The following is a 24,474-nucleotide window of genomic DNA, read 5'->3' on the forward strand; positions in this document are numbered from 1 at the left end:
CAAGTGCAAAAGGAGGGAGCAGGCAATCCTCTACCTATTCCTTCCAGCTCCTAATGGCAGCAGGACAAGGAAGTTTCACAGTGGCCCTCCAAAAAAACTTCTCTTTGGAGGTTTCTTTAATTAGCACTTAGCATTAAGTAATCAGTTTAATTTCCCTTTTTCATTGCTGGTTGTTTTTAAATTAATAACATGCTGCCTACATGATAGCACTGTCCCACTTAGACTGCAAAGTTTGCCTCCGAGTGGATTGGTTATTCCAGTTGCTGGATGTAACTGCTTCCTTTTTTTTTGGTTGTTGCACGGGCCGTTGCTGTTTGACGTGCTTTGTATTGCTTTAAAAAAAGAAAGCCTTGACAGTTGAGTGACAAGTCAACAGAGGAACTTCAGGCCTTGAAGGAGATGCGTCAGTGTTGAAGTTCTAAGTCCTAGTCAGCCGTATGAAAGTTTTTTATCAATCATATTGCTATCTATTCACATTTTTACTCCTGTTTATAGACTGCCTTTGCACAAATTGCTTGGAAAATGATTTCTGGCCACATGCTTCTTTTTATAGAGTCAGTAATGGTGGCTGTGTTCGAAATTGAGCATTTGTGGGGATCATCTCCGATACAAAGAACTGGGTCCCAAAAGTTCCACACAATGTAGAATAAGACAGTGTAGATAAACAGGGTGTATTTTTTTCTCTCCTTTTTTTCTGTCTCCAAAGAACTATACTCTGTAGATTAGCTTGGATGAAATTTATATAGCAAAGAAATACTAGCTGAGACCAGTGAAGTTACGTATTAAGATTTTGAAATAAACCAAATCACTTCATATCCTTTGAGCTTCAGGAATAGTCTTGAATAGTTCTCATCAGACAATCCATTTCCAGCTAAAAGCTGCCTCTTAAAAGCCCAGCATTGCACAAGTGGGGAAATTCCTTCAGACTTTTTTGCTATTAGTGTGAATATTTTCTGCTGTAGGTGCTTCTTGCAATAGCCTCTGCCTTTCTTACGCTATAGCTTCAAACTCCTCTGATGTGATGACTAATGAGAAATTGGGCAAGTTGCAAGCTATTTGATCTTGATAACAGAATTACCTCAGCCATTCTGCAGCTGCAGAAAGGCTGTTTTGGACTGCCCGTGTGAATTATCACCAGATGAGGGTCAAACATTTTATACAGATTACAAATTTGGCTCTCTGAATGCCGCCAGTGTTTGAGGTTCTGTTGTAAAATCCAGATCTCCCAGCAAGGAGGAGTTGGTTTGCACAGCACAACAAATCCACTTGTTGAATATCCTCTCCTAAAAACAGAAATACCAAATGCAGTGATGATTTTATTTAAAGCCCCCTGGCTTTTCATTAACTGGTGTGCTGTAATGATCCATCATACACCCATTTCACCAGGCTGTTTTCCCAACCAGTCATATCAGGTTTTTTCTTCTTCATCTCTATGCAGATTTCTCAAGGAATTGCATCACATTAACCTATTAATCCAGAAATATCTTCCAGCATGGAGTTGCAATATTGTCTTTTCAAGCTCCGTATGCTAACTGTTAAGCTTCTTTCAAAATACTCTTGCATTACATAGATACAGCTTTTACTCATCGATTTACCAACCAGCACACAGCAAGCAGGCTGTAAGCTGGGGCCAGACCTCTCCTAGAGATAATTGTCATTACAAAAGAATTGGAGGAAATGAGCCCACCTTGCAGTCACCTCTCAGGTTTGTCATCAGACCTCCATGATGCTATTTTCAAAATCTTAACCAAATATACCCTATGTTCATGCTGCCAGGTGCTTACACAAATGCAGCATCTGCGAAATGTGTTGAGTCCCACCCAGGAGGGTACAGCCCATGTGTATTTTGCATTGCTTATATATTATATATATTGCTTATATATTGTAGCTTCCCCCAGATGATGAACACCCCAACGATGGGCTGCCAGTGTGAGCGGGTCAGGTAGAGGTGGAGAAGACTTCTTCCACCACCCAGAAGTTACATCACCTCCCCTGAGCTCCACCAACCTGTTAACTGAAATGTTCAATATTACGTTATTTCTGTTACTGGGATAATTCATTGTATCAGTTGTGTGAAAGATTCAAATGCTCTCACCCATCAGTTTCTGGTACATGTTTTTCTAAACATCAAAGCCTGTTGTATCTTGGCAGTCTGCCTCTTTTGCCAATTTCAGAAGTGTCTTATACAAGAGTTGTGCGAAGCAGGCACTTAAACATTGTCGACTTGGCTCCAACTTTCATGCCAAATTTAGTAGGATGGTTTTGCAATCAGTGTTTAATTAGCTGTGATTCTTTAGTCTTTGCTTCCAGATGGAGAACTACTTAACAGTCACCAGTAGTGAAATTCCTCTAACAGCTGCAGCTGCCTGTGTTATTCACCCCAGGCTCCCCCTGTGCTCAGTTAAGAGAAATAGGCACTTCTCGGGCATGAGGTGACTGCTGCTAAGGTAGACATATGAAAAAAAAAAATCACAAGGAAATCACAAGAGCACAAGTTGTGCTCTTCAGGGACCTGTTTCTCTTCATTGATTGTAAAGAAAATACTGATTGCTGTCTCTGCTGTCTCTCTTCTGCCGCGTTCACATTATAGATTGAGCACACATCTGTGCACGTTACATCAACCCCTCTTCAGCAAAGTGGGGAAAAAAAAAGTAACTGGTTCTTGGAGATACAATCTGTGTGAACTGTAGAAAAGTCCTTTCTTCACCACTTAGGGACAGTCTCCAACTAAGAGTCTGACCCAGCAAGAGAGCTGATAGGCGTTCATAGCTGCTCTTTTCCTTATCTTTCCAAAATCAGGACGTACCGAGTGTGTAATGGCCTACATTCCGTGTGTCTTAAGTTTTTAGGTACTTTTACAAAAGAAGTTGCCTCTTTGGTTAGATCGAGATATTACATGGTCTGATGCCCTCTGGAGGTCCTTAGTTTTCTCTGCTAACTCTTGGGATCCGTCTGAGACAGCTGTACACCGAAGTGCCCAAACTGAGATGGTGTGAATTCAGGCCACCCACTATAGGTAACCCCTAATGTCCACGTTCTTTATTGTTCACGTTCCCATCTCAAGCATATGGAATTGTGTAGCTAAATTGAAATCCATAGATAAAATCTGGAAGAACTACATTTTTGTAATGTGACCAGAATCTTAGAATAGTGAACCCACCCCTGTTTTGTGCTTAGTATTGCCCTTTTTACTAACATTTTTCTCAAGGTTTGGATGGCCTCACTTCTTGAGGGTAAATTCAGACTGCTTAAATGCAGCTTTTCCGCTGGGAAAATATCCAAGCTTGTTCAGAGACAAACTAAATTAACTACTAATTTTTTTGGCAGGTTCATTTTCAGCATTCTTTGAAATTTTGTTTTTGTTTTATTTCTTTCACCAAGAATTAATATCAGTGGAGAGAAACCAAAAGATCGATCATGGCACACGTTGACTCCAATAGGATGAAGACTCTTTCTTTTTGGTGGACTGAGTTCTGATAATGTTCCTTTAAGTAAGTAATTTTAAAATGATGATTTTATTGTATGCTTTAGCGCTAACTTATATTACTGTGCATATTTGTTGTCTTTCCAAAAACTGTTTAGACTATTTAAACCTTTTTACAGAATTTTCATGATGCTTGAGTATTTATTGAGCCATTTTACTTTTTAGAGAAGTGTAGGAGCACATTTTGCAGTACAATGATAACATTTGATGATCAATCTTCATCAAATTGTCCGTGATTTGAAAGGATAAAGGCAAGAGTTCCTCACATTCAGATATGAGCAGAAAATTTTTGATCTCGTTACGAATTGCAGTTAGAAGATTCAAATAATAATGTTGACATAATGTAAATTTCTGGATGAATCTCGTCCACAAAACATTACATGGGAAGTAAGGTAGTCTTAGTGTACTGTGTTTCCTTTCTAAAAAAGGCAATCTTCTCATGACAGAATATGAAAATAGCTTTGAGTGTCACAGATACATTCCATTGGGAGGGGACAGTTTTCAAAGGGACATTGACCTGCTTTCTAAGGGACATCGACCTGCTTTCTCAATATACCAAGAAGAAAAAAAGTCTGTGTGTTTTAATTCCAGATTTCAATGCAGCAAGCTTTTTGTAACTGGATGGTTAAGTTAAATTGCAAAGGTTGAAAAGATTGACTGATGTTTTTGTTATCTTAATATAATGTCTTCTTAGAACACAAAGCTTTTGTATAAATAAAAAGAGAAGGTAATGCTTTGTCCAAGGAAAAAGTACTAATATATGTTCTTATTTATAGGTGATGGCTGGATTCACAGTATTACAACAAACGGATGGAAACAACTTACCCATTTGCCAAAGAGTAGGCCTAGGTATACAAAAATAACACTGAAATTTAGACATTTCAAGTTAAGGAATTCTAAATTAAAAAACAGTATTTTTAAACTACATTATGGAAATAATTTACCAAATGAATGTGGCACCATTGAATAGTTTGCACTGTTTCCTTATGTGCCTTCATACCAGACAAGACATTATTACTTTCTGTGTTTATTACAGTTGATGCTTGCTTTCATTATGGTGATTATTTGCGTTAAGAGATTTTGATGAAGGATCTGGGTGTCCAGTTAACCCGGTGTTATATATCCAAATGATTTTTATATAAGAAAATGTATATGGTTTAACTTTTGAGGAATTTAATAACCAAAGAGAATTATGAAAGTTAATTAATGTTAATACGTTTTTAGAAACATGCAGAAGACAACAATGAAAATGTTGATGCACCTTTTGGGAATTAGAAATAGCTGTTGTGTTTTTTTTTTTTCTCTGAGCAGAAGCAACTAATTATGATTACAGTTTTGCAGACCTGAATTTAGTACTAAACTACAGTAGCTATATTTAAGCAGCACAGTAAATGGAGTTTTTTTTATTTTGGGAACTTAACTGCCAACCAAAAAGACCTCGCTCTAGGATGCGTATGGCAGTACGGTCTCTTCCAGACTAAAATCCCGTTTCCTTTCCGGTTTAAGAGTACAGAAAAAGATTATTTCTGTCTTAAAAAAAAAAAAAGTTGCATGTTCTAAACCTGGGCGTTATTTGAAAGCTGCCATTAAAAACAGATGCCTGCTGTATCAGAGTACAGCCTTTATTTTTATCCCAGTCTTTGCAGCATTCTCTGTATTATAATGTGAATACTGTTGAACTGAATGGTTGTATATAGAAAATATTCAGTTTTTCATGGAGTTCACTCTATATATTCATCCAGGTACTCTCAGCACAATTTCTTGTCATTCTTTTAGCATAGTGTATGATTTTAGTCTGACATTTGTGTGCTTCTTGCCTTATGTTCTGTTTTCTATTACTGAAATACCCTTATGTCACTGAATTTTCTTCCCGTTTTATTCTATTCTAGGGTGTTCTTAAATATAGCAGCCACTGTTAGACCGAGATTTCTGCTTTCGTATATTTCAAACTATTTCAAGCCCAAATAAACTCATACCTTAGCTTCACAAAATATTTTCTATCTTTGTATGATCAATGAACTGACAAGTGAAACTGATGCTTTCTTAAATAACAAAGCACATCATTAGCAGTCACAACTCACACCTGTCTTCCTGTTCAGTTCTTTATATGGATGGTTTCCTAAAAGTTAACTGCTGAAGTGGACTGCCTCCTCCCAGGTTTTTTAAGTTTTATTGGCGCCCCGTGGAAAAGGACTGGGAAGGGACAGGATGTGCTCTTCCTACAGGCAGCAGGCCAGGGACCTGCAGCTCAGCCCTTACTCTGCAGTTACACTGGGATACCATTTGCGCCTCAGGTGGCGGTGGCACCTGCCTTGTGAGCCCCGAGTGGCTTACAGGCAGTTCGAGGGCAGATCCCACAGTGGGCTACAAAGGATAACCTCCGTTTGGCTGTGCTGGCAGGAGGCTGCTGTGCAAGCCCCCTGCCTTGCTGCTGCAGAAGCACAAAAAGGGATCCCCACGCTGACGCTGCATACTTGGCTGGGGACTAAACCACACACACAGCCCTGGCCCTCCTAGAGAACGGAGCTGTTGGGTTATGTGCTGATGCCCGTTGGCTCCCTCAGTCCTGCATCTTGTTCTCTGCCATCTTTGGCTTTTGGTGTGCGGTTTGGGAGGCTGAGGTCAGGTGCCTTGCATTGACCGAAGTCTTTAATGCAGTAAATGCCCCCCCCCACACCACTGCCTTTTTAAAGGAAGATACCTCGATAACATTTTTTCAGGAAGTCCTGGAAATACAGGTAAAAGGAGCCATACCAAAAGCCTGTCCATATACTGAATTAGTCTGAAGGAGTGTGAAGTACTTAGTTGTACCATAATTATGTCCCTACATTTGCACAGGATTACTGCAGGATCTCTGCAGATGAAAAGGGTTTAAATCAGATCTATTGCTCACATGCCTTTAACAGTAGGACTTAATATGTAATGGCAACAATACTTAGATATGTACTTGTTTTATATATTTCTATTATAAAAATACACTATGTATCATACACGCATTAGTATATTTTCCTGACACTTCTGCAAAATTGATTCCCTCCTTATTTCTGTAAAGAACAATTCCTTTAATTTCCTTCAGCCTCCTCTTTTAGGAATTTCTGTTAAATTGTTTTCCAGGTTATAGACCTGTGATTCTGTATTGGTGGAAAATATTTATTACTTTTTTTGTCCATACATCGTACTTCAGAAAGTATTTTGCATGCCAGCTTGATATACAGAACAAAATGTGTGTTTAATGTACAAATTCTTAGTGTTTTCATTACAATGTGATTCTCTTATTCTATATTCTAGTTAGAAGAGCTGTATAAAAAGCTGACGTTGATTCAGTTTCTGTATAATTTAAATAACATGCTTTATTAGAATGTTTAGGTGATAAGTTAGAGCAGCTGTGAGAGGACATAAACTCTGTCAGTCTGTAGAAAAAAGCATCAGGTTGCAAGCTAGGATGTCAACAAAATCAAGGCAGGAAAGGCTTCCCAGTGTTCTTCGGTGACGAAGTCCAGGCCAGAGTTTTCCTAATGCAGATAAGGCAGAGACAGATCTATCTCCAGGTATGAGGAAGAGAAAAGGTGGGATACAGTTTAGCTTAAGGAGAACAGTGAATAATAACTGAAATGAATGGAGTAAGAAAGTGAGAGCGTTTACTTCTGCATGAAAGTTCTAGCTGTGTGTATTTTTTTTGGTTAAGTAAACGTAAAGGGCCAGAGCTTTGGTGATAATCATCTTGTGATACTTACTTCAGTGGAGATACACCAGTAGAAAAGGAACAGACTTTGATCTGCTAGCAATAAATCAAGCAAGGTGTAGCTACTGAAGCAGAATCTTTGTTCTGGCAAGATTATATAAATCGGGGTTTTGGTTTTTATTATTTCTTGTACAATCTGCTTTTGTATGTACAATACAAATGACTTGTGGGCATGATGTAAGTAATTGGTGCACAGAAAATGATCCCCATGAGTCTTCAGGGTTAGAATGAAACTGACACGAGGTAATTGGTATTGTGAAGCTCTCATCCTAGTGTTCAGGGGCAACAGTCAGTGCTAAAAACCCTGCAATCTTAAAGCCAATAGAATTATAATTATGAATTAAAGAAACAGTGGATTTTTGAAAGGCTGTTTTTGGCAAAAGCTTGCTTTCTTAACTTTTCCACTGTAACATTTTTTTGAGCTACTGATAAATAAGACAAGGTTTACATAGCTATAATACAGATAAGTCAAATGGTAACAGAAAGATACTGGTCTGTATGAAATGGAACCATTCACCAAAACTGTCATGAGATGGACAGTCACATTGCTCTCTCCTTTTATATTGTTAAAGAATTGAATATTATCATTCTAATGTATTATTTTCAGATTTGAAAACCTTTGAAATAATGTCTTGGTTTTCTAAAAAGTAGGGGTTACATTAGAGTACTTTGTGCATGTATGTCTGCCTCTTTCCCATGCACATTTGGAAGCAATCAACCTATCTTAGTAATACTGGACAAATTAGAAACCTCAGAGATGCTTCACAACATAATCTTTGCAAATAAATGGTCAAACGGAAAAGAGAGACTCTCGTAATTGCTTCACTCCAGTGAGGCTTAGTGCTTACTAGCAAAGACTGGGAGGTCTTCCTTGAGATACAAATTGATAAAGAACAGCCTGTATTGTTTCTGCACCTCACAGAGCAACTTGTAAAACAAATTATTTAAAATTGTAAAATTCTTCTGGGTAAATAGTGTGAGATAATAAGACTTCAAGTCTCTGTGCTCAAGTAGTGGAATCATAGGGTTTAGGAAATGTGACCTTTCTATTTTAATTAAAAGGATCATATATCCTCATAACAGAAAAGTTGTTTGAAAAGAAACTTGAATATGAGGAATGTAGGAAAGTCTGTGTGAGGTAATTAATACATGAATAAACTTACTGCTCCACTGAAACCCCTTAAAATATATAGTTCTTAGAATTGTTTTGCTGATAACACACATCTGCTTCTTGTTATTTAGTCACTAACCCTATTTACAATTTTATTGCTAGATTGTGGCATACAGCCTGCCTTGGAAAAGAAGGAGAAGTGATGGTGTTTGGTGGAAGCAAAGACGACTTGCATTTGATGGACACGGTCAGTAAACTGAATAATGAAATCCTAGCACTACAATAATTAGAACTGAAAGGAAGTTAATACAATTGTTGATATTATTGGATTCTTTCATATCACATGCTATTGTGAAGATGTGATTTTAGGTGTTCCTGAGAAGCGATTTAGGAGGGGTTTTCTTGCCTCTGTTAAGGTCATAAAAAGAATTTGCTATTCAGATTCTTACAAAATAATTATTTAAATATCCACAGTTATAAATTATGTAGGTGGTAATAAATGTTACATTAATCCAGAAAGTAGCAGTATTTCTGAGATAAGATGTTTGTCATTTTCATGCTTGTTTTCCTCTCTCTTTATCAGGGTCATTGCAGTGACTTGTTGATATTTCAGACTCAACCTTACTCGCTTCTCAGGTGAGTTGAGGCTATCAGTACAGGCAGTCTAGGGTAAATTGTTGTAGCACTATGCTTTTTTATTCACAGGTTTTAACCATTTAATCCCACGTAGGCAGGTAAACTATAAAATTACCTTCTTAGTAAATATTTGAAACATGCAGTGTATGACAATCCATAGCAGTTTAAACATGGGTATTGCATAATACTCCCTCCTGCACATGCATACGCAACGCATGTACTGACCATCACAAGAAACTTTTATTCAATGGTATTTTTTGTCTTTAGATTATAGACCTCTTACTTAAATCTTTTTTTTTTTCCTCTCCCTCTTTTTCAGGTTGTGTCTTGACTGCATTGGTAAAAACGCAGCCCTCTTAAAAAATCAAATACCTTGCTTGCCATCCAAACTTCTGCAGCAGGTGCTGAAAAAAATAACTTTCTGGGCTGCAGTTAACCACCGGCAAGAGAAAAAAGCTGAAACTGAACGACAATGTCAACTAAACACCACATGAACAATGGCAACGAAACTGTTGAACACTGGTTTATTTACACTGTACAGCAAAGTCTTTTGTTAGTGAACTTTACTAATGCTACAGAGCAACAGTATGTTAAGCTGAGTTTCTAAGTGAAGTTTGAGAACAAAGAAATCCTTTTTATGGAAGTCTTTTGTTTTCTGCATTATAGGAAACTGAGAAAACTTGATTTGTATATATTGTTAACTTCTGCTGTTGTGGTCTTAATGAGACAGTCCATACAACTTGTTCTTTTTGAAGGTGACATGCCATAAAAATGTTCTCAGTTGACCAAAATGTGGCTTAAGTCTAAAAACTTACTAGAGCCTTATCACATCAGCCTTTCTGAAAGAAATTAGTTTAACACCATCTTTGGAAGACTCACACTTGTCCATCCTGAAGAAGGTAACTGATCTGTTAACACCACCAAATCTTATTATTTGATTTCACTGACCTCTGTCATCTGAGTACATAGTCAAATGACAGAGCTGAACATTGTACCCAACGTATGAAAGTTGATAAGCTGACTGTGGGACTTGAAGAGCACTGTAATGAGCAGCATTACAGTTTGCATAGGAAAGCTCACATGCTGCTCATAATGTGGTTTTACTAAGTTTCTGTAATCAACGAGTCCTTTTTGAAATAGGTTGTATATTGTATTTTGGATGTGTAAAGTTTATATTTAATTATTGTTTAAAAAAATGCTTATTTATTGTTTAAAGAAGAGCATATGTAGTACTTGCTATTTTTCTGTTTCAAATACCCAGTTAACAGGAGCACAGTCATTAAAATTTTATAGAGTTGGAGACCACTTTTGACTAGCTTTTGACATTTTTACGATCCGCAAAACCTGTTTAATTGGGGGGGGAGGAATCTTTCGGGCAAACTTATATCAGAAAAGGGAAGTTTGTGACTGGGAGTTGGAAGAGAGGCGGAATCTTGTATGTGCTGAAACTGACGGGCACTTAGTGTTAGTTTGTGTGTTTTGGGGTCTGTAAAATCCCGGTATTTCGGCCGATAGGGCTTTCTCGTGACAGAGAAACGCCTTCAAGCCGCTTTCTGTGAGGAGGGCCGGCGGGGCAGGGCCCTGAGGGTGGCGGGGCCTGCGCGGCCCGGGACGCGCCCCTGGCGGGCGGAGCGGAGCCTGCGCGGCGCTGGCGGAAGCGGCCCCGGCGGATGCTGGCGCTGCGCGGCCCGCCCAGGTGAGGCCGAGGGGGCCGGGGGGCAGCGCCGGGCGGGCTCGGCCCCGAGGTAACGGGGGCTGCGGGGGCCGGGGGGAGCCCTGCCCGCCGGGGGGGGCCTGAGGGGGCCGGGGGGAGCCTCGTTTGCAGCGGTTGGGGGGTGCGGAGGGGGCACGAGGGGGCTCTGCCTGAGAGGGGCTTCGGTGTAAAGGCGGAGCTGGAGGCAGAGCTCTGAGGTGAGTGCCTTGGGGGTTCTGGTTCTGGGTGTCAGGGTGTTCCTACATAGGCGTCCGTAAAAAAATAAGGTGGGGACCTTGGTATAAATAGGCGGCTGAAATCGTCATAAATCGCACGCAAGTCAGGACTCCCCGCCCGAAGCGCTGCTGGCTGAGGGGGCAGCCTCCACCCGTAGCTCCTTGTGAGAGGCACCACACAACGCAGCTTCTGTTCTTCTCCTCTCCTCTTTTTCCCTGTTGTTTTTCAAAGCCTCGCACCGTGTGTTATTCTGTGCACGTAGCACCCTGTCGACATGGCTGATGACAACGAGGACCTGCAGGCCGACGAGGAGCTCCCGGCTCCGGCTGAGGACAGCTTCGAGCAGCTGGAGAACGACAGCCCCGCGGAGCGCAGCGGGCACGTGGCCGTCACCGACGGGCGCTGCATGTACGTCTGGGGAGGCTACAAGGTACGTGGCTCTCACCGACAGGCGCTGCGTGTATGTCTGGGGAGGCTACAAGGTACGCCGCTCTCCTCCCTGCTAAGCGAGCCGCCTGCCGCCCGTGGTGCTGGTAATTGGGCCCCATTAGTTTGGAAATGAATCTGTAAAATCATCCCTCCTCTGGAGAAAAAATAAACGCATTTAACAAATTAGAATACGGCATTTAAGAGGTTCGAGTTACTGAAATAATCATGGGCGTTAAATACAGATCTTGGCACACAGATAACTTTTGTGGGATGCTGAGTGTCGTGTGCCTTCCTTAAGTCGTGCCTCTGTTGGAGGAGGAGGAAATGCTGTCTGATTTGAAGTGCGCACCATACAAAATGGTGCTTTTATGTCCACCATTATCAGCACGGCTGTGTGTTGCATGTTACCGAGCACAAGTTGGTTGTTTAGCTTAAGGGGGGTGTAGAGCAAGTAGAACCAAGCCGTTCCACGGTTTTGACAGGAATGAAAGTTGTTTGACAGCAAATTCAGTAGATAAACTGTAGCTCAAGACAAAGCTTTTGGTGTATTGTTCTGCTTTTCATGGAGGGGATGGGGGATTTAAAAAGAAGACTGGTTCATTTGTGCACCATATCTATCCTCTTTGGGATACAAACAGAGGTTTAGCTTCTGTTTGTCCCAGTGTCTGGCTCTGCTGGGAGTTTGTGTGGTCCCCAGCAGAAGCTAAAATGATCTAATACCTGCTCTCCTGGGTGAGAGGTACAGGACTGCAGCAGGCACTGCTCCTGCTGCTTTCTCAGATTAGATCTCTGAGGGCTTTTAAACATTCACGGGAGTCTAATTCAAGCATCCTTCTTTTTCTTTTGCTTTTGCTTTTCTGAACTGTTCTGCAGAATGCCCAAGTTAGGGGATTTTATGACTTCTATCTGCCTAGAGATGAAATATGGATCTACAACATGGAAACTGGAAGATGGTACAGTAAATAATTAACTTAATAATTTTTGCGTTATGGGAAAAAAGAGAAGTTCTTAAATTGGTACAGAAACCACGCTGAGGGTCTGTGAACAGAGAGAGAATTTCCTGATCTCTTTATTCCCACGTATCAGACTGTTGCATGAATGTGTGCAGTGTTTCTAGGGTTGTTAGGTTTTTTGTTTGTTTTTGCTGTGTGGAAAAAAAGTATATTTTCACAGGGGTGAGGTGGGAGAGACAGCTCAGGCGGCCCGTACAGGAAAATGTGATCAACAGCCCAAAGTGTTTTGGGATATCTGGTATAGGATATAGCACCTGAAAATTGTACGTGTACCCCTCGCTGGTGAAGAGTGCATTGAGGGTACCTTATGTTTTTGTTTCTTGTCCTTTTAAGGAGTTGTTTTTAAATATTTATGCTGCCAAAGAAACTACCGTGTCTTCTTAGATCAGTAGGAACCTGGAAGTAGTGTGAAACCTGCGTGCCTGATGGTACAAGAGAAGGGAATACGATGCTCCGATTCTGTTCCTAGCTGGGGCCTTGCTCTGTGAGACCTGGCCCCCTCGGTGCTTTGGAGAAAATGCAGCTTCAGCACTGCCTGCAGTCACCAGAGTGGTTGAGGGGAGCCTTGAGCAGGGGATGGAAGCTTTTCTTTGTGTTTACAAGCATTAAAAAAAAAAGTAGCAAAATGGAAACCCTCGGTTTAGACAGGTGCAGCCTCTTTGCCTGGGGATCTTTCTGGGATATTGAACATGAAAATCACACCAAACTCCTGAACTGGGCAGACGGGATTCCTCCCCCAGAAAACACGTGTTAATTAAGTTGACCTTTCCCCACGCCACCCCTTCATCATACCTGCCAAGTGCTGTAAATTGTTAAAGTGCCTGGGTCTGAAAAACTCCTAACTGAAGGGTCCGCAGGGACTTGGCATAATTAAAACCATACTGGTAGCGTTATAAAATTCCACTGCAGAGAAAATTGTTACTGCTTGGTTTGATCGGATATGGTATTTTGAACTGTGCTTCTAGGAAGAAGAGTAAAACAGAAGGAGATGTTCCGCCTTCCATGTCTGGAAGTTGTGCAGTGTGCGTAGACAGAGTGGTGTACCTGTTCGGAGGACATCACGCGCGGGGCAATACAAACAAGGTCAGTAATTTAATTTAGTAAACTCTTCCTCACAAAGAAGTTTCTGGTCGTTAGCTTTGGTCCCATTTTGTAGGAGATAGAGGTGGACTTTTCAGTTAATTACTATCCATCCAAAACAAGAAATGTGTCATAACAAATCACAAAAGCATTTTCTTCTGAATCACTGGACAGGTCGAATCCTGTTTCAGAGCTTAAATGTCAATAGCCGGGGATGCTGAACATGTATCTAGTCACCGTGTCCTCCATGGCTTCTGCAGAATAATATTTTCACCTACCGGCAAGCAGATAACCAGCTTTCTCATGCTGTCAGCAGCTTCCTCAGATGCAAACTAATTGAAGCCATGTTCTTTTTGTGCTTGCCAGAGAGATTTTGACTAACAAAATACGGTGCTTAGCACTTGAATCTTTTTTTCCATGCAAGTGATTAGCTGGCACGCTTTTATCAGTCTAGTTATTAGTCTCTCTGCAACGGGTCAGCTAACCTGAAGTCTGGAAATCAAGTTAGCCTTCAGCTCTGCATCATTTCACATGATGGATGTACCCCTGTTGCTTTCCACCAGCGAAGGAGCACCGTGACCTGTTACTTGTTTGGGTGGCGGTTGCTCTAGAGCAGCTCACCCCGTAAATTGTATTGCGGTGGTGCTTGGGAGTTTGCTTCCTCTGAAACCTGGGAGTTTCCAGAGGTCGCTGAAACAGTATCAGCAGGTGATTTGTAAATGCTTTGAAACGTTACTCACTCTTCTCTGGAGTACCTGAAAACATTTTGATGTTCTGAAAGTGGGGCTTAAATTAACCGGATTTGGTCTCACTCTTAAATATAAACTGCAAGTAACCTGCTGCAATACTCGTAAACAGTCTGAACCAAACTAAATTTATTAAGTGTGAGTTGCTTCCTTCCTGCTGGTGGTATTCTGACGTTTCGGGTAGCTTATATGTGTGTGTACCAGCCATCTCTCTCCGTGTAAAATGATACAACACACAGAGAAGGGATGAGGCCATAAAAACATTTTATTTTTTTTTTATTTTTTATTTTTTTTAATAACGAGACAATTGCTACATTGTGCACACCTTCATTTTATCCTGTTTCAGCTTCTGGATGGTACCACTCAATGTTGACGGTCCTGTGACTTTCGTAAAAGAAAGTGTGGGGCTTGAGTCTGCAAAAAGACAAGGATCTTTAGATCCATATTTTGTTCCAAACGTTGTCAGTAGTCTGTGCAGCTAGGAAAAGAACTTTTATAGTGTTTCTGTACCAATACGTGCTAATTAAAAGTTATTATTTTAACATCAGTCAGACTTAAGCTTTAAGCTAACTGTGTGGGTAAAAAAAATCTTTTTATTTTCTACAGTTCTACATGTTAAATTCCAGATCCACGGACAAAGTGCTGCAGTGGGTCAGAGTAGAGTGTCAGGGGGTCCCCCCTTCATCAAAGGACAAACTTGGCGTTTGGGTTTACAAAAACAAGTAAGGCTCCAGCAATGAAGTCAGCACAGCTGTCCTTGCGTGTGTGTTTGCTTTAATCACTCTTAGCCTTGTCATTGTTGTGTCTTTTTGTTTAAACAAGGGCTGCAGAAAGATTTCTTGCCTGCAGCACATACGTGCTTCAGGAAGATGCTGGATTTGTTCCCCAGCCAGCCTTTTAAAGCTGCTCTGTCCTTTAACTGTTGATAAATGGAAAACCTCACTCCCAGTTTGGGTATGTGTAAGCTGCAAAGTATCTGGGTGAGTCACAATCCAAAATGTGGGCTCCTGACAGGCAAATCTTCCACGGTGCACTCTCAGTACATCAGTGGTTCCTTGTATCGGCGTTGTTCCCCCTGGCAATTGCATCTGGATTTATTCTGCCAGAAGCCTGCTCTAGGATTCCTGTTACACGCAGAAGGCAATCTTTTGGCTGTGCCTTGTGGGGCAGCTTGTGTGTCTGAGAGTTCAGGAGCAGGAAGCCATTTTAGTCAAAAAGATGTGACTTTTTCAGCACCGCACAAGCTTAATTCTGCGTGTTTTGTGCTGGTTGCGCAAAACCAGAACGCATCGGATGATCTGCTGGCGATGTTATCTGACTTAATGTGCTGGAGTAGTGTCCCAGAGATGCCAGAAGGCCTTTTGGCATCGCGAACCTTGGAAAAGATGAGGAGGACGAGGAGGAGGCGTCGGAGCCAGATGAGCTGACACGCAAAGCATTGCCTTGCAGCCTCCCCCCGCTCAGTTAGTGTCGTGCTAGCCCCCACCGCAGGGAGCTGCGTGATGAGATTGCTGCAGCCTCCTGGTGCCGGGGGGCAGGCTGAGGAATGCCCCTGCTGTGGTGGCTTCCCCCTTCCACAAGCGCCCTGCACCCAGCGCTCAGCAGGCCGGGGGCAGAAGGGGATCGTCTCGGGGCAGGCGGGAGCATTTGGCTCTCTCCTTGGGCTCAGGGCCGGCTTCTCAGGGGCTTCCCAGCTTCCAGAGAACAGGACCCGAAAATGAGCGGGTGACAGCTCGCGTGGCCAGACCCGTGTCCTGCAGGAGGGCTGGAAGGGCTGTTCCCCACGGAGCAGGGCTCTGCAGGCTGTGAGCGGGCACGTGGTGCTGCTGGGGCTGAGCTCTGCTGGGAGCAGGTGGTGCTCGGGGCTTCTACTTCTTGTTCGCAGCTGGCAGGGCTCTGAGGCTCAGCATCACGTCGTGCCGGGGCTCTGCAGGCTTTTACTTGCGACCTTTTTACTGCCTCACCTGGGCAGCGCAGGCACCGCCCTCCCGCTAGCGCAGCCGGGCTCGCTGTGTTGGCTCTGGCTTTGCTGCGGTGGAGGAATGAAGTGCGGGATGTGCCCCGTGTCCTTGTGCAACGTGACGGGTGCCTGCGCCGCTTGGTGCGTCCTGGGGAGGGAAAGCTTGCTGCTACGGCGTTAGCAAGACGGAGTTGTGGGTGCTGAGTTAGTTACTTCGTACTTCGGGACGACTTTCTGGCAATTCATTCCTAGTCAGTGCTGAAACCCAAACATCAACGTAAATCACGCTTTCACAAGGTGACAGGAAAGTAAAAGCAGCTGCGGGAGCGCTCCCAGGAACTATCCTTCAGGCTTTGAGACAAAACACGAGTACAGTGAGCAGTGCCTTTCCCCGAAACCTTCGCAGGAACCCGAAACCTTCGCAGGCAGCTCCAGCGGCTGTGGGTGTCTGCAGGCCTTGTGCCTCGCGTGGCCGCCCTGCCCTGCCCAGCCCAGCCCAGCGCACGCAGGCGGCACATCTCCGTCCCCATGCTTCTTCCAGGAGTGTCTGTGAGCATTTTGGGATCAGGGAGAGTGAGCGGCCGGCCTGGGAAGGGTGGAGGCAGGAACCGTCAGGAGCAGACCCCCGTAGCTGCCCCGTGAGAGCCCCGGTAACACAGGCTGGAGCGCAGTGAGCAGGCAGCGGGCCTGGCAGCTTCGCAGTTGGAACCGGAGCAAAACTTGGAAGCCTGGGGCCTGGAAAACACCCACAGAGGGATTTACTGGGGGTGGTAGGGTCGATTAGGCAAGAAACAGGGCCCACACCTGGAAAACTTGCACTGTTGACATGTTGGAAGCAATGAAGTCAAAGGTGCTTCCCTGGTTTTCCTGACTTCTGTTTGTGCCCAGCCTTTACAGGGCTTTAATTTGTCGCACCAAATGGGATAATATTTCTAACAGACCTTCTTGCTTGTTTTGTTTCAGGCTAATATTTTTTGGAGGCTATGGTTATTTTCCTGAAGGGAAGCAACGAGGAACTTTTGAATTCGATGAAACTTCTTTTTGGGTAAGGTAACTTTTCCCACCTTTGTGCAATTCCTGCTTAACCTCTAATATTCCATTAGTGCTTATTAAAACGTGCTTCTTATCAAATATTATTAAATATTTTTAAAGAATTCAGGTCTTCCAAGAGGGTGGAATGACCACGTGCATGTTCTGGACACTGAAACTTTTACCTGGAGCCAGCCTATAACGACGGTAATTACTCTTCTTACACCGGTTGTTTTAAGTTACAGCCCCTCAGGAACGTGGGCACTGTGTGCCGTTTCTCTTCTCACTTCCCGTGAAAATACGCAGGGCTCTCCTAGGCCGGGGTTCACTGATTTAACTTGTTTTAATTAGAAGAGGTTGCTGATAAAAGCGGCCTCGCTGCGTGGCATTAACAGCAGGCTGTCCCAGCCCTGGTGGCTGTGGGCCGCAGATGTCCCGGTGCTTGCTGTGCCCTCAGCTAACCCGCAGGATGAAACGGGCTCATCCTGTCGTATCCTGCCCGCTGCGGGGTGCCACCTCTAGCTGCTATCTCCCAGGCATTATTTTAGAAGATGTGGTTAGCTGTACCCAAGCAAGAAGCATGTCAGTTCACCCGATTTTATTTTATTTCATTTTATTTTACTTTCCTGCTCCACCCTGCACCTTTGTTTATACGTCACCAGCCTTTAACTGCCAAGCGAGCAGTTGTCTGGTGCTCCGTGGTGCTGCCTCCTTCAGGGTATACAAACCAGTCCCTGAGTGTCAGGAGTTCAAGAGTTCCTTCTTTGTGGAAGAGCTCCCTGAAATGCCTGGTGCCGGCTAGCGGGAGGACATGAGACGTGCCTCGCGGGGTCACGAGATGGGGTGCTGGAACAAGGGGACTGTGTGGAGCTGATCTTCTCACTCTGGTGCTTGCGAAGTTTGTTTTCACGTTGGATGAATCCCGGTCTGCTGACTGAGAGCCGCTGTGTAGCTGCGGCTGGATGCTCTGCGTCTGCAGCGCCGCAGGCTGCTGCTGCTCCTGAGACAGGCAGCCTGTCTGATCCGGCCCCGGGAGGAAACCGGGCCAAGAGCTAAAGCTTAGGGCTCTGTGACCTGGGCTCTCCTCCCTTCTCACGCTTCCCGAGCGAGCTGTCTTAATCCCCTGCACCTTGCTTATTTGCCAGCAAAGTGTGACTGTTAACTTCTCTCCTCTGCATGGGTTCTGGGGGGTGTCATTAGCTGTGTTTGCAGCCTTCCTACAAGGCGTTTGTGGGAAAGGACTGTTAAGAGAGGGGTTTGAAACACTGTCAGTAGGACTCGCTTGGAAACATCCACGAAAAATAAAAATTCCCTGCGTGCCTGCTCTGTGGCAGTCCTGAGACCATTTAAACCAAATTTAAATAATTTGTTTCACAGAATCACACAATGGGTCAGGTTGGAAAAGGCCTTCAGGATCACCGCATCCAGCCATCAACCTGACCTCCCGAGTCCCACCACTAAGCCCTGTCCCTCAGCGCCACGTCCACGCGTCTCTTAAATACCTCCGGGGTGGGGACCCCACCGCCTCCCTGGGCAGCCCGTTCTCTTCACGCTCGGTGAAGAAATTCTGCCTCGTGTCCAGTCCAAACCTTCACTAGCGCAACTTGACACAGCTGTTGAATGCTCATTCACGTTATTTACCTGCTCCTATCCTCTCCAAAAATGAGAAACTTGCCTTTTGTTTTGCTTTTTTATTTATTTTTTTTTTGCTCTTCATCATTTTTCCCCTTGGGTTGCTTTCTTTCATGCTTCAGTAGCGTTGTTCTCCTGGGGAGCTCAGGAAAACAAAACGTTCTGCTCCCCTGTCATCCTCGCTGCAGCGTGACAGTTCGGTGCGTTCCGCTTGGGTGCTGGATCATGGGCAAAGCAAAACACTGTTATTGCAAATAGACACCATGTGAAGTGTCGCAGGAGGACTCAGGAACAGGCGAATGGAGTGATACTGCTACAGAATTGGAGGAAATTAAATTTGAGTTAAATAACTCCTTGCTCAAATTACTGAAGAATTGCCTTGTCTTAATGCAGAAGGATCTCAATTATTTCAGAAGAATAATTTACAAAAAAAAAAAATACTGTCTGATTCATCGTATCACTGATTCATTGTATCACTGTCTTGTTTATAGTCTGAGGTCCTCTGTGACTGTCTGAGCCCTCTTCTAAAAGCAAAATTTGTACCTTGATGCATAAAAAGAAAAAATATTTTTTAATGAGTTTTCTGATCTTCCATCCAGCAGAAAAAACAAGTTTCTGAACACAAAATGACCTACTGGATGTTTTTTCACTCCCTGTTCCTTGTTGACCTTAAATGTGACTGTAGTTCAGCCTCTCACCTCCTTGGGTGGCTGACCTGTGGGACCCTCTCTCCTCTCCCTCTCTCTCTCTCTCTCTGTGTGAGCGAGCTCCTCGCTTTACTCAATCCACTGCAGGCTTCTATTGCAGTGACATTGCCTTTCTTTTGTTATTGTATCAAATTTAACCTTCTACTTTCACTTTTTTCTGTCCCCAGGGTAAAACTCCGTCCCCACGAGCAGCCCATGCCTGTGCTACAGTTGGGAACAGAGGCTACGTGTTCGGTGGCAGATACAGAGTAAGTCCCAGCGCGGTTTACCAGCGTGCTACTGGAGCACAGATGGAGAATTTCAACTGCAGTCTGCTTTATTGTAGGAGTCCCGAATGAACGACCTTTACTATCTGAATTTGGATACGTGGGAGTGGAATGAAATGTAGGTACTAAAACTTGAGTTCTTTTGTGTGTAAAGCAATACGAAGATGTCATTTTTATTCGCTTCTAATCAATCCAATGAAACTTAGTAAACGCCACTAAGTGCGTAAACTCAAATGGAGTTGAGCCTCCTGACTTTGCTGTCAGCATTTTCCAAGTACTGATATGAGCAAAACTCTTTTACCTTGTCTAAAGTAATAAACTCCCTGGTGGGTCATGAACTGTGCACGGTATGGAGTTGCATAGTTCAAATACCTGAAAAGCAATGACCAGGAAAGAAGAGCAGTATTTTATCGTAGCACATCTGTAATTTACGGTGCTTTTATTGAAATACAGAATCACGCAAGGCATTTGCCCGGTCGGCCGATCGTGGCATTCTTTAACACCAATTTCCTCAGATCATCTCTTTCTCTTTGGAGGATTCACCACTGACAAGCAGCCACTGAGTAAGTCATTCCAGAAGGATTTTGTGTTGTCTTTGTGTTCTTAAATAGTTGCGTACAGAGGCCTGATTTAATGCCTAGGCACCGTAAATTCTTTTCACATTCCTTCCACGTACTTGTGATCCAGCTCCTTATGGTCACCAGCTAAACTGGCAGAGTAGGAGTCGCTGAGTGTGTTGAGACTCTGCTATTTATGGGACTTAGGCTGCTCTAAAAATGTATCTAATGCAAATTGCAATTAGTAAGAGCTTTATAGTTCTCCATCTTTCCCTCCTGTCTTCATTCCTATAAACCACTGATAAACTCCTGTTTTCAAATAGCCCAAAATTTTGTAGCGTTTTACCTGAAAAACTTGCCTTAAGAACAAAAATAGACCGTGTTATACCAGAGCATGTGTTTACTGCAGCAACCATGAAAGAACTGATCTAATACTGTTTGTATTTGGGATTTTGCTTGTTTTCAGGTGATGCTTGGATTTATTGTATCAGCAAGAATGAGTGGGTACAGTTTGAGCATAACTATTCTGAAAAACCAAGGTACGATACACACTTTCTTGGAAACATACACAAAAAAGAAGTGAGGAAGCTTTTCACATTGGCTGTGAGAGAGAGGACACGCATTCCTCTTCACAGCACTCATCTTTCTTAACAATACAGTACCTTGTATTAGCAGTTCCTGCCCCAGGAACGCTGATGGACTGAATCTGTGCACAAAATGGGAGATTAACGCCACCGTACGACTGGTGCGGGAGGCAGCATATAGCTCAGTGCTTTGTGAAACAGCCGGAAACACGGGGATTGAGGGCTTGGCATGCTCTGGCTGAGCTCTGAGTGGCGGCACAAGAGCTAACCAGCACCCGTGTGTTCCTGCTGTGCCACCAAACACGCGCTGCTTTGCGCATCCTCACTAGTGGCTGGCCCTGTGCACACCCAGAATGTTTTTGTCTTCCGTAAAGACCTGCTGAACAAATTAAAGGTGATGACCAGCAATTTAAAAGCATCAAAACTACCGTGATGCATGCGTGTGGCATCGAAACCACCCGTGTCCTGTGAGTTAATGCGATCCCTCTTGTCTGGGGAAATACTTGGGTTTGAGGTTAAATGACTCGGAGCAGCGATACTTCCCGGTCTGCCCCTTTGGCCCCGCTCGTGCTGGTGGGGCCGAGGAGAGGTCTGTTGTGCTGGGCACTCACCAGCTGAGCTGCCCCCCGCTTGCCTTCCCTGCTCCGGAGCAGCAGGCAGCGATACGTCGGTGCTCAGCGCATGCCGAGCTCAGTCGTTGGCACAAGTCTCGGAGAGCGGCGCAGGATCTGACGGGTTGTGTTCCGTCAGTCTTTTGGCTCGAGTGGGATGTGAAAACACAGCTTGTGCAAGCAGATCCTTGCAGCCGTCCTCCAGCAGCGATGGGACCGTGGATCCCACACGTGCCTGCGCTTGCAGGAGGCTTCACAGCCCTGCTCTGACCAGGGCAGCCCAGCCCGCGCAGCCCGTGGTTTACTGGCCAGGAGGTTTTCTCTGAGCATAAACTCCTGTTGAATTGGTCAGCTCTGCAGCGCAGTGGCGGAAAGGCAGACTGGCCCGTGTTAACTTCACGTACAAATCCCAACCGTGGGGTTTTGGGTGGGGTCGGGTTTTTGTGTAACGCAGCGCTGTCTTGTTTGCAGGTTGTGGCACACCGCTTGTGCAAGCGAAGAGGGAGAGGTGATCGTCTTTGGGGGCTGTGCCAACAACTTACTTGCCCATTCTAAAGCCGTAAGTTTATGTCGAGCTTTTTCCCTTCCTGTGCAGCCCCGGCCCTTCCTGCAGGAGCTGTGATTTCTCAGCGCTCCCGCAGGTTTGAAATGCTTGCAGTCAGCAGCGCGCGGTACTGAGGCCTGGCAGAGGTGCACAGACAAAGCTCCGAGGGGAAACGTTTTGCTGCTTTTCTAGAAAACGTCGTTATTCAAACAAACCGTGACTTGCTGTCCCTCACGCTTGTGTTTCGCTTGGAGCCTGTTCTTATCTCCTAGCTGTTTCTTTAGCTTTGCCCTGCGCCTCTCACCAGGCTGTTTTCGGGGAGCCCCTCCCAGAGCAATTTATTCAGTGATGCCTCCAGGGAGGGCTGGTGAGCACGGGCTGGACAGCGAGGGGCTCTCCAGACGGGACCAGGGGAGCACTGTGGGCTGTAAAATCCCCCCTTGGCTGGAAGGGGCACAGCGGCAGCACCTTGTGGTGGGAGGAGCAGTGGGCATCAGGTGGCAAACAGGAGCGGTGCAATACTCGGTGCTCCGTGCCACGGGGTGCTGGCACTGCGCTGGCAGGATGGGAGCAGACATGAAATCATTTAACAACATGCCCACGTTCCCCTTCAGCTCTTTGTATAACAGGGCCCTTGATCTGTTTTTTAAACCCAGCTGTAGTTCCCTGAGTGCTGGTAACTACACGCGCTGTAGGATTTGGCGAGCAAGTCCCTAGTCAGCTTGTCTGCTGCCGCTGCGGCTTATGTGAACTCTTGCTGTTTGCCAGGGTTCCTTTGTGCTTGACCCTCGGCTTTTTTGGCTGCTGCTGTAATATGTGACTCCACGTAATCAAACTGCTTCTCTCCCCCTCCAGGCTCACAGTAACGAAATACTCGTGTTTTCTCTACAGCCAAGATCTCTCGTAAGGTAAGAAGGCAAGGCTTCAACGTTAAACGGTTGTGTCTCCTTCTACGCCAACCCGTGCAGGATTAGTGCCAGAGCTGTTTCTTAGGTTGCTAAAATACTTGAAAACATTTCTTCCCCTGAAGGAAGATGAAACCACAGCAGCCAAGTATGAGGCTAGAGTGAGATTCCTTTCAGGTGTATGCATTCGGCGCTGAAGATAAGAACAAGCCCTAACTAACTAGCTGTAAATAATTAGCTTAGTTTGCAGGACTTGTTCAAATCCATGTTAACAACAGCTGCGTATTCCTTCTCCCCAAGGCTGTGCCTCGAAGCAGTCATTTGCTTTAAGGAGATGTTGGCCAGCTCCTGGAATTGCCTCCCCAAGCACTTGCTGCACAGCGTCAATCAGCGGTTTGGAAGCAACAACACCTCAGGCTCCTAAGCCCTCTGCACTGACATCTCTGCCCAGGCAGTGCATGGATGAGCAATCCCGAGCTGCAGTAATTGTACCAAGTGTGGCAAGCGTTAACCCTGTATAGATTAAATAGCTGTACTGTAGGTAGCTGCTTCCTGCCTTTACGTTGCATGTGAATGGCCTAGAGAGAACCTATTTTTGTGTAAAGATGTTTGCAATAAATGTATTTAATGCAAGTGGAGGTGTATCCTGTGCTTAAGCTTCAACTAGTTCTGGGTTTGTCCACCTTGAAGTACTTGTGAGGGCCAGCCCCAAGCAGGGAGATGAGGCGTGCATGCGTAGGGATATTTTTGTGGAGTCCCAGTCCAGGACCTGCGGACTCCAGTGGTCGTGCAGGCAGTACAGAGGCACACCACGGCCGTGGAAGAGGAGTGTTGCTTTAGTCTAGGCTGAAGAGTGCTGTGATGGGCGCGTCCTGGTTTAGTCTACAGCATTAGGAAACTGCTTAACATACTTTTTGCCACAACCAGTTAAGGTCAGAGAAATAGGATTTGAAAATTGTACATTATCGGCGTTGATAAACTGTTGTAAACCTTCAGCTGTTAAAGCACCACTACTCTGCTTGTTTCTAGTTTGTTTTTTGAAACTCTTTATGTTGTGGAACTTCAATTGTGAACCTTAGGTAGCAGATATTCTGCCCTGAGAAGTGTAACTAAAAGCGCTTGAGCCTGTTATCAGCTGTGTCAGTAACCCGTGGAGCTCACCTGCAGCTGGACCAGCCTGAGCCCCAGAGGACTCCAGCAGGGTGAAGGAACACCGTGAGCAGCTGTGCAGTAGGTCAGTGCCTGCCTCGGGCAGCTCAGGTCCATCTATCAGCAGCCCCAGCAGGGGACAGCTGGGACAAGGAACAGGCTGTGCTGCTGCGGGGAAGGGGTTAAATCATGTTTAAGCTGTCCTCAAAAAAAAAAGAAAAAAATCAATAAACAACTGACTTCTAGAACGAAACAATTCCTGTACTGGAGTTTTGTGCTGATTTCTTTTATAAGCTTTAGCTGTGGCTTCAGGAAGTGCTGAGGGTGGTGCAGACAACAAGCGCCAAGATGCACTTTCA

At 44.5% G+C, this 24,474-nt stretch overlaps 2 protein-coding genes across 4 annotated transcripts in view; both read left to right on the forward strand.

Moving 5' to 3' along the window:
- Positions 1 to 10,278, forward strand: part of KLHDC1 (kelch domain containing 1) — a 30,467-nt gene extending 20,189 nt beyond the window's left edge. Inside the window, 5 exon segments of the mRNA XM_040558896.1 lie at positions 3,382 to 3,491; positions 4,261 to 4,333; positions 8,500 to 8,584; positions 8,921 to 8,973; positions 9,293 to 10,278. Coding sequence (XP_040414830.1) covers positions 3,382 to 3,491; positions 4,261 to 4,333; positions 8,500 to 8,584; positions 8,921 to 8,973; positions 9,293 to 9,467 — 496 coding nt within the window. The 3' untranslated portion in view covers positions 9,468 to 10,278.
- Positions 10,279 to 10,529: 251 nt separating this feature from the next.
- On the forward strand, positions 10,530 to 24,364 carry KLHDC2 (kelch domain containing 2). 3 transcript variants are annotated; one of them, XM_040558889.1, is made up of 14 exons: positions 10,530 to 10,669; positions 11,166 to 11,385; positions 12,206 to 12,285; positions 13,311 to 13,428; positions 14,778 to 14,893; positions 17,095 to 17,176; positions 17,284 to 17,367; positions 19,667 to 19,747; positions 19,825 to 19,883; positions 20,219 to 20,328; positions 20,789 to 20,861; positions 21,989 to 22,076; positions 22,917 to 22,969; positions 23,267 to 24,364. In XM_040558889.1, the coding sequence occupies exons 1-14, from the start codon at positions 10,644 to 10,646 to the stop codon at positions 23,388 to 23,390; spliced, it is 1,314 nt and encodes a 437-aa protein (XP_040414823.1). In that variant the 5' UTR covers positions 10,530 to 10,643; the 3' UTR covers positions 23,391 to 24,364. The 3 variants fall into 3 exon arrangements, with proteins under 3 accessions (XP_040414823.1, XP_040414825.1, XP_040414824.1); XM_040558891.1 differs by having other exon boundaries at positions 10,531 to 10,669; positions 11,166 to 11,333; XM_040558890.1 differs by having other exon boundaries at positions 10,581 to 10,718; positions 11,166 to 11,333.
- The last annotated feature ends 110 nt before the right edge of the window (positions 24,365 to 24,474 follow it).

The sequence above is a fragment of the Cygnus olor genome, chromosome 5 (genome assembly GCF_009769625.2).
Source record: "Cygnus olor isolate bCygOlo1 chromosome 5, bCygOlo1.pri.v2, whole genome shotgun sequence".
Taxonomy (NCBI): Eukaryota; Metazoa; Chordata; class Aves; order Anseriformes; family Anatidae; genus Cygnus; species Cygnus olor.